Consider the following 14,845-nt stretch of genomic DNA (forward strand, 5'->3'; position numbering starts at 1 on the left):
TTTGCGAAGGGGTCCGAAATAAGAGTTTGATTGTATGTAACGTTTCTGATGATTAATGGATATGTTAAATAGCTCAATCTTCATTAAATTTCAGCAGGTCAACCATGCCAAAGATTAACGGGGAACCCTGTAAGGTATTTACAGCACCATGCATATATTGGTGCATTAAATACCAGAATCTGCATGCAGTTACTCAGTAACTCACAAGAAGTGCTAATAATGCACCTGATAAACAATGTACTCTGTGGTATCCTTATTTATCTGGTGCAATAAATACCGCCTATTTTCATAATCAGGGCCTCTGACTTGCATGGGATGTGGTGGACTCCTCTGTCATTCACAATTGGTTGTTGTATAACCCCCATTCATGTGGCTTGCTCCTGTTCGCACCTGGGTGGATTCCTCAGTGCATAGGCTGTTGCAGGTGATGTAATGTAATGCTCTCCGTTGAATCACAGTTGCATCAAAACATATGGATTATGTTACTTACCCTGTAAGGATCTGTTCTTGGTATGTAGAGCTGGATTCACATGCTTTGCATACTCCTGTCATCCAGTGTTGAGTCTTTTTCAGTCGCGGGGTAAGACGATTCGTACTTTTGGTGATAGCGTGTATGGGCATCGACTGAATTGCTAGATTGTTTTCCCGCAAGAGGGTGAGAATGGAGTAAGTGTATTACAGAGATGTCCATGCATATACAATGTGAATAATAACTGCAAAGACCATAGGTGTCCAGGGAGGAGGGAGGGCGCATGTGAATCTACAGCTCTACATGCCAAGAACAGATGCTTACAGGTTAAGTACAATCTGTTCGAGGCATGTGTGCTGTAGATATGCATGCTTTGCGTAGACTGTAATTATTTTTGAAAGACAAGGGAAACCCAGCGGGTAGCCAAGAACCATGGGTATAACTGCGTTATAGAAACAAGGGTTCCTAGCTTATTTAAATTATTCACAATACAGTATAGCACACAATAGACTACTATACGATAACTTTCCACTGCCCAGCCGGGCAGGAAATTTATTTTTTCAATCAATGTCAATTTCAACACAATATTTTTCAGACAGATAGTATGACACAAGCCTGTGCCGTACTTTGAAAGGGAGAAGATAGAGAAAAGTGAAAGGGGTGTTTTCAGGCAAGGAAAAAAGAGCAAAACAGGGCACTTATAATTGAAAAGAAATAATGACACTGTCGCCTGGAGTGAAACAAACAATATCAAATTTTGAAATGCTACATGTATGTACACTCATAGGTGTCGACGTTTCGATCCCTTCGCTCAATTAGTTAATTGGGATCATCATCAGGACTTAAAAATTAGAGTTGCCTGAATGTAACAAAGCCTGTTGGAAAGATAAGAAAACAAGCACAAAGAAAAATCTTTAGAGAAATTGAGGAGAGCGGTCAACGCATGCCTTAAATTTCCATTATACATCTGAAATCACAGTTTGTGACATGTGCTGGGTGACAGTGCCATTTGTGAAGTACATAGTCACGTTGCATTTACATATTAACACCGAGCCTCGGAATCGCAGTGACTCAAGTGCAGAAAATATTGGGAGTTTGTGCACAACGAGTGACTGAGGGGATTGTGCAGCAATGTGTTTAGTGAATGGGGGATGCCCATAACTCAGTGAGCTGGTGTTTGAGCCGGGCCACATGCATGTCTGGTCTTTTTATGGTTTTTGGACCTTTTAACGCTTACTGGTCAGCACAGCACGTACCTCTATGTTGCGAGGTATTGAGTAAGGCGTCAGACTTGCTCCGCGCGCCCAGGGGTAGCGTCCAGGGATACAGTACTGGTCCTGGTTGAGGGGTTTAGATATTTCCCATCGTGGTTTTAAGCCGGGCTGTGGGAAAGATGCACTTTAGTATGCGTGGTAGGGGCGGGACAACGAACAAGTGATTTATTCAGGTTACCTACCCATTGTGAGCTCGTTTTAATACGTATATGTTTCCAATTGAATCTTGGGGCGAGATGGCTCAATTTCTGAAAGCGCCGATTTTTAACGGGCTGAAATAAATTATGTTCAAAGTTATGTTTTTCAAGAATACAGTCCGGAAGGTCTAAACGGACAATTGTTAAGGGGGTTTTTACCTTATTTAGCGTTCTTGAATGGTACACTGAGGGCTCGATGGCCACTGGTAAATGGTGAATAGTTGTGCACTCTATACTCGATCAATGTCGTCAATGTTGCGCTGCAAATTAAGGAGGGAGTTTACAAGGCGCCCAATCTCTGAGAATTAGTCAGGATCAGACTGGAGCCATCGGGGAAGAGCCACTTACCGAGTAAAGATGGAGCTCGCGTCTGGCCGGGATGCTTCGTTTCAATGCCGGTTACCGCTGGTATTCCCGGGCTTACTAGTCATAGTGTAGCGGTCCGGTCACGTGGAGGCGACTTCGGGCGCCATCTTGGAACAGTGTCCACTGCGTAGACTGTAAAGCAGTACTCTCCGAAAGCGGTGGCGAACCAGTGTCTGAAAAAGTGTTTTTGACTGCCTGTACTACATTAGCTTGTTGACATGCTAATACATCCACACAACAGTGTTTGGTAAATGTGTGCGGTGTAAACTTAGTAGCTGCTTTGCAAATGTCAGCTATGGGAAAGTTACCAAAAAAGTGATAGATGCTCCTAGTTTACAAGTGGAATGTGCTCTTGTAGGTATAGACAAAGTTCTTTTGGCTTTCATATAGCATATTTGGATACATTTAACGACTAATCAAGAAATACCAAATTTAGAGATAGGTTTCCATTTATGAGGGGGAGCAAAGGCAACAAAAAAATGTCTGGTTTGGCAAAAAATCTTTTGTTTTATCAATATAATACAATGGTGCTCTTTTGACATCTAATTTATGTAGAGCTCTTTCTGCTACAGAATCAGGTTGATGGAAGAAAACAGGTAACTCAGCTGATTGGTTAGTATAAGAAGCAGAGACTACCTTTGGAAGGAACTTTGTGTTAGTGCGAAGAACCACTCTGTCTTTGTGGAGTTGAAAGAATGGTTCTACCAAGGTTAGTGCTTGAAGCTCACTGACACGTCTTAATGAAGTGATAGCAATCAAGAAAGCAACCTTCCAAGAAAGGAATTGCATTGAGCAATTCCGCAATTGTTCAAAAGGTGGACCCATAAGTCTTCTTAGAACAATATTAGGACGACTGCTCAAGTAGAACTGCCCTCGGAACCACTGATCTCCCCAACGGCGAAGAGGGTGGGTCTCCCATCACCACGGCCCCGGAGGGTTGTGGGAGCAGGCAAGTGCCGGGTGCATGCTCAGGGCTGGTTAAGGGGCTGTGGGCACGTATCACCGGGCATCAGTGAAAGAGCACTATTGTTCCCTGTGCACTAGACACAACACACATTAGGCTCTGGTGACGGTGCACGCTTTCCTTCCCCATGATTAGTGTTCACGCCAGAAAATAGTAGCCTGAGCCCTTTCTTTTCTTATTTTACTTTTTGGGTCAACGCTCGCTTGACCATAAGAAGAAACCAGGAGCAGAGTATCAAGGAAGCCTTTAGTGACGGACCCTACAACCCACAATCTATCTATTCTTCTGTTCACATTATATAAAGACTGTGCTCTTTGTGACAACAACTTAAGTCACAGTAATAAAGAAACAAAGAACAAACCAGTTTAGCATTGGAGTGACTACCTACCCAAGGGGGGCAAGAAGGCTGTTATGGGGTATCCCGACCACAGAAGGTCATACGTTGCAGTACGGGCATCAAATATGAATAACAAACCAAACAGTTACAACACACATGGGGTCAATAAACAGTAAAACAATAAATAGTAAAAATTTTTACTGTTCGATATCTTCTCCAAAGATATCTGTGCCGCTGCATTTCTCTGAGTCAAGCCCGACCGTCCCGCAGATTCTTTTTAGAACAAAATGAGCAACAAGCATAAAAGTCTTCTTCCTTGTGCTCCGGAGACAGGCACAGGATACAGACCTTATGAAAGTCTGTGCGCTGATATTTACAGCACCGAGCACAGAATTGGTACTGAGTCCGTTCCATTGGCAGATTACTCAATGTTTTCCTCAAGTGGAAGTAAATAGAAAATGGGCTAGGCCTGAAGGCCGCGGTCTGGAGTTTTCCCGATCCAACTAGGAAAGTTTTCCAATTTTCGAAACGAGGAGGATGGGAAATGTGTTAGAAATAATACTGACGAAGGTACAGTGACTTGTGTGCCGAAGCGATCCCGAAGAATGATCTCGTACTGCAGTGCCGCAAGCTACGTCCGAACCTGATGGCGGAAAGAAAACATTCTAACAATGGAGTCAATGATCATGCGCACCATCACCAAATGGAGGAGTAACCTTACCTCGTAACTGGAAAAGACTTATTTAATGAAAAACAATTTTCAAACATCTGGACCCAACAGTAGATGGCAGAAGCATGTGTTTCTGTAGCACACATGCCTCAAACATTATGGTTATCTGTAACACGCCCATTCCTATGTGCTGCACCTTTGCAACTCCTTTTAGTTGCTTCTCAGTAGAACCTTCATTACATTTACATTGGCTGGTGGTAAATCCTGGGTAAACTCCTCTGGCGTACTCTTGTATAATGCCCAGTTACGTGGGTAAAAAGGCATTCTTAAAGGCTGGCTGAATGGTGCCCATTAATATTGGTCACTAATCTGGCCCTCGTGCACGTCAAAAAAGTGGCAGACCCACACTTCCCTCCACAAAAACTCCCCTAAACATCAATAAATGTGATTCAGTGCCTCTTTCAAGCACATGAAGTAATGTATGTGTATGAACCCTGCCAAAAGGCAGCAGAGAGCTTTGCAGGGTTAAAGACGATGCAGTCAACAAACAATTGAAGACGTAGTTTGGTTCTTGCATAAGAAGTGCATTGTTACTGCAAAGTGATATAATGTTTTTCAAAAAGGTGTGTATTCAGCTATTTACTAAACTGTAACAGGGAAGGGGTGGTACTAATGGATGCAAGGATGCGGTTCCGGGTCCTGGGTGTATAGATGCGTAAGACATGTTGCCATATTTTTTTTTTCTTTCCTACTCTCATTTACCTCAGGTCAGATGGTGTCCTGGCTGCAGGTGTGAAAAGAGCCTCCAGAAATGGTGAGCTTATCAGCCAGATAGGTCGGTTGTGAAGGCTACATAAATGGTGCAGCTGGTATTAAAACTAGAGTACACCAGCAAGGTGAGTCAATGGAGTTTCGTCAGGATTGTAATGATGGGACATACCTATGCAGGCCATAAATGTAACTTGCTGAGATGTGTAGTATGGCTTACGGAGGAACAAGATGGAGTCTGGGAGGCCAGGGCGCACAAAATTGCCACGATCCAGATGCAACTTTATTAGGGCTTGAACAGCAGTTCTGAAGCTGCTTTCTGGGAAGAACGTTTTCAATATATGTTTTGGTTTTGAGAACCTACGTCAGTCTTTGTTTTCTTGGGAATGAGTTTCTTGAGTTGTGTGTAAGCTGTATCTGAGTGACACTATGTTGGGTGACAAATGGGATTTGTAGCTGTCCAGGTCAGAAATGTTTTGTTAGGCTGAACTTCATACTAATTATATTAAAGCAGCTTGCAATAGACAAAATTGCCATGCAAGTGGATGGGATAGCTCACCTGTAGAATGAGAATGGAAGAGTAAGCATCTCTGGCATGAGATCAGAAGTCAAGGAAGACATGTTTATCAGTATGAAAATAAAGAACATGTGTGGTGTGATTACATTACGTAAAAGTATTCTCATATCATGAGCTAAGAAAATATAAGTCAAGACATTCATGAGAATGGACGGTGAGGTAAATGGTTGAGGGAGGTTCACTCACTTGCTTTCTTCATCCAGAAGCTGAAGTAATCCAGTTGGCTTCTTGCTGATAAGCTGAATACAGCTGCTGTTGTCAATGTAATCAATATTATGCCAGCTGATTCCTTCTGCTCGATATTCTTCCTGAAATACATTATATGATTTCTAGTCAGAGGACACTGAAAGTGCAGTTACTAACATACCAGATAACAGTTTGTGCTTCCAGAGATCTGGTAACAAATAAATAAACATGGTCCTTGCTGTTGTGCTGTGATAGAGTGTTCTTCTTTTATATCAGAGACTCATTATTATGATGCCATCACCTTCAAGGTGAACGTAATACCAATGCCATATCAATGTGACTCAGTGGCAAGAGGAACAGGCTTACAAAAGTATAGGGGCAGCAGAGAGGGATCCGGCAAAAACATAGGGCAGAGCAAATCCGCTTCCAATAGCTCCTCTGGATCCACTGGACCATTGCAAAGGCCTAGAGGGATCAAACACATGAAGAGGTCTTGAACCTATCAATTACATCTTTATATTGGTAGTATATCTCACATCCCTAGGACAGGCCAGTCAGACACTTACCTAACACAGCTCATGTCTACACACAGCAAGCTTTGGAGGCCAGGACTGGCCTATTAGTGTCATAAGGCCAAATAATCAAACCTATAGCGCTGTAGTGCTTTAGTCTTTAATTTAATTCATCCTTAATGTGAGTTGATTTGAATTTCAGAATAGATCAGAATAATCTTTATTCAGTTTCAAAAGATAAAACCACAAAAGCACACATAAAATGAGATAGAAAACACCTCACATAAACAAACCAAATGAAATAATACTCTAAACCGGCAAAAAAAAATACAAAATCAACTGCCATCAAATTGTCACAGATAGAACCAACTAACTAATAAAAAAAAGCTCATATTAGCAACAAGACACAGCTGAGTAAGAGATTTGATGATCAAAGATATACAAAACCATGGCCAGACTATAAGTACAGGGTAATTAATCACAACTAGACCTAAGCCTAACAGTAGATTTTAAAAAAGTAAGCATGTAAACGACAGTGCTACACATGAACATTTGTAAAAAATGTAAGCGGGTCACACTTGCCTAAAATTTGCCTTTTTTTGAGGATTAGAACTGAAAAAGTCTTTCTGGGTGTGTTCTAAAAATTGCAGTCCACGCTAAAATGAACCATGTCCTGTGGGGTATTACCATCACAGCCACAGAACAGCAGACTTTGGCCCTTATACTGCTCCTTTGGATTAGCGAGAAGGAAATGGAAAAGATCAAACTGAAACCTACAAAGTGGTTCTTAACAAGAGGAAACAATGTACACTGGGTTTCAAAAGATCATTCTCTTCCCTGGCCATTGCCTGCTTAAAAAAAGCCACCTTAGGGGCGTGGCCTGGGAGGGGATGGAGTGAGTCGCACTCTTTGTGTTCACTGTCTGCCCGGGGCCCATCGCGCTGTATTTGAAAGTGAGGGGTGATTGCCATGCCAATCCCTGTTTGGGGGGTTGTGAGAGGCCCCTGCCAGTACATTATAGTAGTTGGGGCATGGCCGGAGCCGATCCGATGAGCCCAGAGAGCGCAGACGTACAATGGGAGCCGCAACAGCACCCTCTTCTCTCCGGTGAGAGCCGAGGCCACGCATTGTGGGGGGTTTATGGGTGGGTGGGCACACCGCCGGTATGGGATGCTGTATGCTCCGCCGGAGACACTCAATCAATCATTAAGGGAATATTAAAGCGCGCTACTCACCAGTGAGGGTCTCAAGGCGCTGATGGGGGGGAAGGGAGCTGCAGCTCTGGGTAACCCAAAAAGCCAGGTCTTGAGGTTCTTCCTGAAGGTTTTCAGAATAGGGAGTGTCTGATGTTGAATTGGAGCTCGGTCCAGGCCTTGGCTGCTATGTAGGAGAAGGCTCTTCCACCTGCTCTGGTTCTGAGGATGTGCAGGGTTTGTGCTAGGGCGAGGTCGGCAGAGCAGAGGTTTGTTATGGGTAGATTGAAAGAGACTCTTTCGTTGAGGTATTCGGATCTGATGTTGTGGATGGATTTGTAGGCATGGGTGAGGAGCTTGAAAGTTACTCTCTTCTCGACAGTGAGCCAGTGGAGGTCTCGCAGGTGTTGGGTCATGTGCTCCAGTAATGGGGTGCCGAGGACGAGTCTGGCCACAGTGTTCTGGATGGTTTGGAGTTTGTGTAGCAGGGATTTGTTGATTCTGGCGTAAAGGTTGTTTCTGTAGTCCAGTCTCTTTGTTATGAGTGCATGGGTGACGGTCTTCCTGGCTTCGGGGGGAATCCATTTGAAGGGCTTGCGGAGGATGCAAAGGAGGAAGCAGGTGGAGGGGACTGCGTTGATCTGGTGAGTCATGGTGAGGGAGGAGTCGAGATTGATGCCGAGGTTGCAGGTGTGGTCCATGGGGTTAGGTTTCCAAGAGCTGAGGGCCGCCAGGTGTTGTCCCAGGTGGTGGGGTAGGGTCCGAGGACGAGGACTACTGTCTTCTCCGAGTTGAGTTTAAGCAGCTGCTGCTCAACCACGGTGCGATGTCTTTCATTCCTTTCAGGAAGCAGAGTCTGGTGTCTCCGGGGTTCTTGGTGAGGGAGAGGATCAGACGACGAGCTGGGTGTCGTCGGCGAAGGATACTTTGCTGAGTCCATGCTGTCTGACATTGGCGGCGAGGCAGCGGGGCTGAGCAATGATCCCTGGGGTACTCAGCAGTTGATCTCTGTAGGTTTGGAGTGGAAGGGTGGGAGTCTGATCCTTTGGGTTCTGCCGGTGAGAAAGGAGCAGATCCAGTTGAGGGCAGTTCCCCGTATGGCGGTGTCGCAGAGTCTGGCTGCGAGAGTGAAGTGAGAGACAGTGTTGAAAACTGCTGAGAGGTCTAGCAGGATGAGGGCACCGGTGTGGTCCTGGTCGAGGAGCATAAGGATGTAGTCGGTGGCGGCGAGGAGGGCGGTCTCGGTGCTGTGGTTACTGCGGAAGCCAGACTGGGAAGAGTTGAAGATGGCGTTCGCTTTGATATAGGCCGTCAGCTGGGTGTTGACAATTTTTTCTTTGACCTTGGCTGCATAGGGAGAAGGAGAGAGATGTGACAGTAGTTTTCCAGATTAGTTGGGTCTGCCGATGGTTTCTTGAAGAGGCCCATTACCAGTAGTCGGGGAAGAAGCCGCATTCGAAGCTAGAGTTGATGATGAGGCGCATCTCGGGTGCTATGGCGGCGGTGGCTCTGTGGAAGAGCAGGAATCTGCGGGGGCTCCTGAGCGGGTGCTCTTCGTGGTGGTGGTGTCTTCGGTGTTGACCGATGTCCAGGTGGCAACGGTGGGCTGGCTATCATTGCTGGAGGGAAGGGTGGTTTCTGGAGTCTGTTAACTGAAGTTGTCGTAGAGGGCCTCGATTTTCAGGTGGAAGTAGGAGCCGAGCTTGTTGCAGAGGTTCTGTGAGGGTGTGGCGTCCATGGCTTTGATAGGGGGGTCGGTGAATTGCTGGATGATGTTGAAGAGTTCCTTTGAGTTGCTGTAGTTGGTGAGGATTTTGTTCTGGATGACGGTCCTCTTGGTGGATCTTATGAGTTGGTGGTTTTCTGTCATGTCACATGGTCTGGTATTCTATGCGCACTATATTGACATACTAGCGCCTCGTTTGCTGGAGGTCTACAAGGAGGCAGGGGAATTGGGCTACCTACCAAGGTCACTGAGGGAGGCACTTCCTGGTGGTTCCACTGCGGGCGGCCATCTTTGTAGGGTGACGCTCTAGTCTCCCTTCTTCCCCAATATACTTAATCCCCTGTCCTTTCGCGCAGCGGTTACGTGCAGCGGGATCGCCGCAGACGCGCCGAAGCGGCGCCAAAGAGAAGCCAGTCTGCGCCAGTCCGCGTCCAACCGCTCCCAGATCCCACGATTCCAGAAACTATGGTGGGCAACTTGATCACTTAGGATTTTCAATCTTTACACGCTTTAAGAGTAGCTACTAACCTCAATTGCCTGCATTCGCTACGTCCTGTAGGTAGTAAGATCCGTTGTAAATATTGCAACTGGAAAGCATCCCTTAAAAACACAGGGAATTACGTTACCAACTATAGCTGGAAGCTACTTCTTCTTAATTGTCGATCAATGCCCAAGCATTATACAGAGCTGGCCATGTTAATAGAGGATCTTAAGCCCGATGTCCTCTTCCTAATGGAGACTTGGCTTCAGTTGGAAGCCGATCCTACTATAGTGTGGGCGATCCCACAGGACTATACAATGAAGAGATCCGATCGTAACACGGGCAGAGGAGGAGGGTTAGCCATCATTTATAAAGAACAATATAGGTGTCGCACTACCCCTTCCTCCATGTCAGCTTGCGAGAGCCTAATGTTCACCTTAGAACTATCCCCTACTAACACCTTCTCAGGCCTTTTGGTCTATCAACCGCCCGGAACGATCAGCCAGTTTGTTTAGAATATGACGGATTTAGCTGCCAATCTAGTGATTACCTCAGCTAACTTTACTGTGCTGGGCGATCTAAATCTTCATTTAGATGATCCGCTTGACTCAGTAGCTAACAGCCTTCGTCTGAATTTTCAAGCTATTGGGCTGGCGCAAAAAGGATTTCTCCCTACCCACACTAAAGGCCATCTCCTAGATCATATCTACAGTACCCTTGATAATTTAAAAACTGAATCGCCTGTGCCACTGCCCTGGACTGATCATTATTTAATACCATTTTTATGGATTGCCACGAACTCCCTCCCTTTACAAGACCCAAAAAAACATTGGGGTAGGAAGTGGGCCACACTTACCCTCTCTAAATGGGAATCAGCGCTTGCTGAATCCAAACCTCTAGAGGTCACAAATCCTAACTTAGCCAACACTATTTTTAATAATTGGATTACGAATTCTCTTGACTTAGTACTCCAGAAGGAACCTTTACACTCCATAAAGAAGCAAAAAGTAGCCCCCTGGTACACTCCTAGATTAAGAGAAATGAAACTATCTAGTCGCTAACTTGAAAGAGTATGGAGACAAGATCGCTCTCAGAGCAGGAAATCCGACTATAGATCCGCAATCAGGCTATATAAAAAGGAAATTAAATCTGCTCAAGCTCAGTTTTATGAGTTAAAGATTAATCGGGCAGCTAATGCTCCCAGAGAAATCTTTAAAATAGCTAAATCTCTGATTTCCCCTCCTTTTGAGCGAGTGTCATCAGATGGGGCATTGGCGCGCTGTAATGATTTGGCAACTTTCTTCTTCCAGAAGATTCAGACCATCTACTCTTCTTTTTCCACTGATGGAATTGAACTGGAGGTTGCCAATACAAATTGCCCCAATACCCCACCTTCCTGTATGCTGGAAAGCTTTACCTTCTTGGACTTCACGTCCCTAAATGAAATAATGTCTAAAGTCACATCAGGATCTCCTAGTGACCCAGCACCCCCTCAGTTTCTCACCTTGGTCATGGATGTCATCCGACCAGTCCTTCTTGATGTCCTTAACACCTCAATTGCTACAAGCATAGTCCCAACTGGGTGGAAATGTGCAATGGTCAGGGCTCTTTTAAAAAAGCCCTCCTTAGACCAAAACAATCTAGCCAATTTCCGCCCTATCACCCTGTTACCCTGGACCAGTAAACTGCTAGAAAAGCATATTAATAACATCTTAGTAGACTATCTGGAATCCAATAGTCTGCTATCTGTCTCTCAGACGGGATTCCGTACCCAACACGGGACTGAGACAGCTCTGCTATCAGTAATGGAAGAAACACGAACGGTGCTGGACAAGGGAGGGAAAGCAGCCATTATATTATTAGATCTCAGTGCCGCGTTCGACACGGTGAACCATGCCACCCTATTACATCGTTTGAAGGGCATGTGAGTGTTGGGCGCGGCCCTGGCATGGCTTGCATCCTTCCTGGACGAGCGCTTCTTCCAGGTGTTTGAGGGCGAGGCTGTATCCACCAAACAGCCACTCAGTTGTGGGGTTCCTCAGGGCTCTGCCCTGAGCCCCACACTTTTTAACATCTATATGAGGCCCTTAGCGGAGATAGTTCATCCATTTGGCGTCCGTATTGTCACCTACGCAGACGACACTCAGTTGGGGTTCTCATTCGACCACTCTGAGGGGTCATCTAGCACGCTGGGCTTATGCTTAGAAGCAGTGGCTAAGTGGATGAAATCCTCCTACCTCAGACTGAATGGCGAGAAGACGGAGGTCATGTTGCTGGGCAATCCTTCACCTACCAGTTTGGCCTCCTTCTGGCCTACATGTCTAGGCCCCCCTCCTCTCCCTAAATCTGAGATAAAAAGCCTGGGAGTCTGGCTCGATAAATCTCTGGACTTTACCTTCCAGACCATCAAAACTGCATCCATCTGTTTTGGGTTGATGAAAATGCTCCGGAAGGTGCTCCCTCTGCTCCCGTTCCAGGCGAGGAGAGTCATGGTCCAGGCTCTGATACTCTCACGCCTGGACTATGGTAACGCTCTCTATTTGGGAGCCCCGGTGGCAGTGATTAACAAACTTCAGGTCACCCAAAACTGTGCGGCCCGGCTGCTTTTTCAAATTCCACGCTGGCAGTCGGACAAACATGCCTTGAAAAAGTTACACTGGCTCCCGGTGGCAGCGAGGGTACAATTTAAGGCTACTGGTCCCGCCATAATGTACCCTTTAGCTACCCCTTACCTTCCCCTTAGAGCCTTGCGCTCAAGCTCATTTCAATTAGCCACCACGACCAAGATAAACAAAGCTCGCTGGGGCGGTCGTTCATTCTCACATAATGCTGCGAGAATATGGAATTCTCTTCCGCTCATCCTTAGAGAGAACAACAATCGGATGGCATTCAGAAGGCTTTTAAAGACCCACTTGTTCAGTAATATCTGTTAATTATCTAAGTTGGCTGCCTTGGTTCTCAGTTAAAGCGTTGCGAGGCCTTCGGGTAGTATATGCGCTCTATAAATGCAATTTTTCATTTCATTTCATTGATTATCCCACTATTGAAGCCTGCATGGCCGGATGTAGATGTGGCCTCTTATAGACCCCTCTCCATGCTGACGGTGGACTATAAGATCTTAAGCCGAATACTGGCGACCCGACTCCTGCCTTGCATGACTACGTTGGTGCATGCCGACCAGTCGGGATTCATCCCAACTAGGAATACTGCTTCGAATATAAGACGGTTCCTGCGGGTTCTAGCGGGGGACTATGGTGATCTACGCTCGCCAGCAGTCCTCTCTGTAGATATAGAGAAGGCGTTTGACAGTCTGGAGTGGGTTTTCCTCAACAAGGTGTTGGGACGGTTCGGACTGGGCGACCAATTTAGCACATGGACGAGAGTGCTGTATTCCTCGGCTACTGCCAGGGTATGCCTGGGGGAGGTGATCTCCGTCCAATATCCTGTGCTGAGGGGGACAAGACAGGGATGCTCGTTGTCACCCCTATTATTTGCGCTGGCGATGGAACCCCTTGCGATCCAGGCTCGGTCGGGATTAGCATACCTGGGGCTGCAGCTTTGTGGTGTGCCTCACTATGTATCCCTGTATGCAGATGACTTGCTTCTCTTCCTGGAGGATACGGGAGTGGCATTACAGGGAGCTACTTCGTTGCTGTCGCAATATGGGGCAGTCTCGGGGCTTCAAGCAAACTGGAGCAAAACATGTCTTTTCCCGGTCCGACCGGGTTTGTCACCACCGATGTCAATTGGTGCGATTGCCTGGGAACCATCATGCCTCACCTATCTGGGGGTTCGGGTTTATCATGACAGCTTAGATTTACTGGAGGGGAATGTGGGACGCTGTATTAAATCCCTAAAGGGATGTATGGCGTTCTGGTCGACACTCCCTCTGTCGATGGTAGGCCGCATAGCCTTGCTCAAGATGGTAGCGCTCCCCAGATTGCTATACTATTTCCGTACGTTACCGATCTGGATCCCACCACGCATATTTAAAAACTTACGGTCATTGACCATAGATTTCCTGTGGGGCAAAGGTAGGAGACGAGTGACATTGGCGACCTTGATGAGGCCTAGGCCGGATGGCGGGCTAACTGTACCCCACTTTGAGCTCTACTATCTGGCGGCGCAGTTGCAAGTTCTGACACAATGCATAGCGTGGGAATTCAGAGGACCGGAACACGCACATGGGCAAGGAATACAACGACATGTCCTCTCTTACATAATCTTGCAGCAGAAGCTTGCTGTGCGGGACCTGGCGGGGGAAGAACGAACCCTGAGGCTCTGCTGGAATAGGACTCAGCGTAGGGCAGGGATAACTCGCCCATATGTGCCGGAAATTCCTCTTGGTATGTTGACGGTGCTTCCGCACGGAGGGGATTGGTCCCCCTTGGAGGACTGGGAACAGCTGGGCATCCACATGGTGGGAGATCTGTATATGAATGGTGAATTGATGCCTTTTCAGGCGCTGCGGGACACCTATGGCGTCCCGGAGGGCGGCTTCCTGTTATATGCGTCAGTTGCTGCGGCGATTCGGGGACACTGGAAATGTGGGCACACGGAACCAGATACCGCATTAGCTTGTCAATATGTCGTAATGGCCGCAGGGACCGTTAAGGCAGTCACGTGCCTCCACTCTCGGATGCTGCAGGATGGTTTGCAACCACTGGTCGCACTGAAAGCAAAATGGGAAGTGAGTATAGGGCGCCAGATCCCGGACACAACATGGGAACACATTCTTAAGAGAGCGTGGAAGGGGAGCAGAAATGCCCGGTTCCAACAGATACAATTTTACATTCTACATCACGCTTACTTGACCCCTGGCAAAATTAGGCAGTACTTCCAGGTCCATGATGCGGCGTGTCCCAGATGTCTGGAGCAGGAGGTAGAACTAGAACATATGCTGTGGCATTGTCCGTCTATTGGGGAGTATTGGGCAGAAGTAGGGGACCTCCTAAATGCAATAACTGATCGACAACTAGACTACGATATAGCTACCTGTTTGCAGCACTGGTTTCCGCACACAGCTAAAACGAAAATAACCAGCAAATTTATTGATTTAGGTTTATTACTGGCCAAATGAGAGATAACCTGGCACTGGAAATCAAGGGCGGGACCTTTGAGCAGG

At 46.6% G+C, this 14,845-nt stretch overlaps 1 protein-coding gene across 4 annotated transcripts in view; it reads right to left on the reverse strand.

The window, feature by feature from the left end:
- The window catches only part of MYO9A (myosin IXA), a 1,257,959-nt gene that overhangs the window by 633,164 nt on the left and 609,950 nt on the right, over nt 1-14,845 (reverse strand). For all 4 annotated transcript variants that reach the window (XM_078685018.1, XM_078685017.1, XM_078685015.1 and 1 more), the window contains one exon: nt 5,809-5,930. In XM_078685018.1, coding sequence (XP_078541144.1) covers nt 5,809-5,930 — 122 coding nt within the window. The remainder of the gene's footprint in view (nt 1-5,808; nt 5,931-14,845) is intronic.

Source organism: Lissotriton helveticus, chromosome 3_2, assembly GCF_964261635.1.
Source record: "Lissotriton helveticus chromosome 3_2, aLisHel1.1, whole genome shotgun sequence".
Classification (NCBI taxonomy): domain Eukaryota; kingdom Metazoa; phylum Chordata; class Amphibia; order Caudata; family Salamandridae; genus Lissotriton; species Lissotriton helveticus.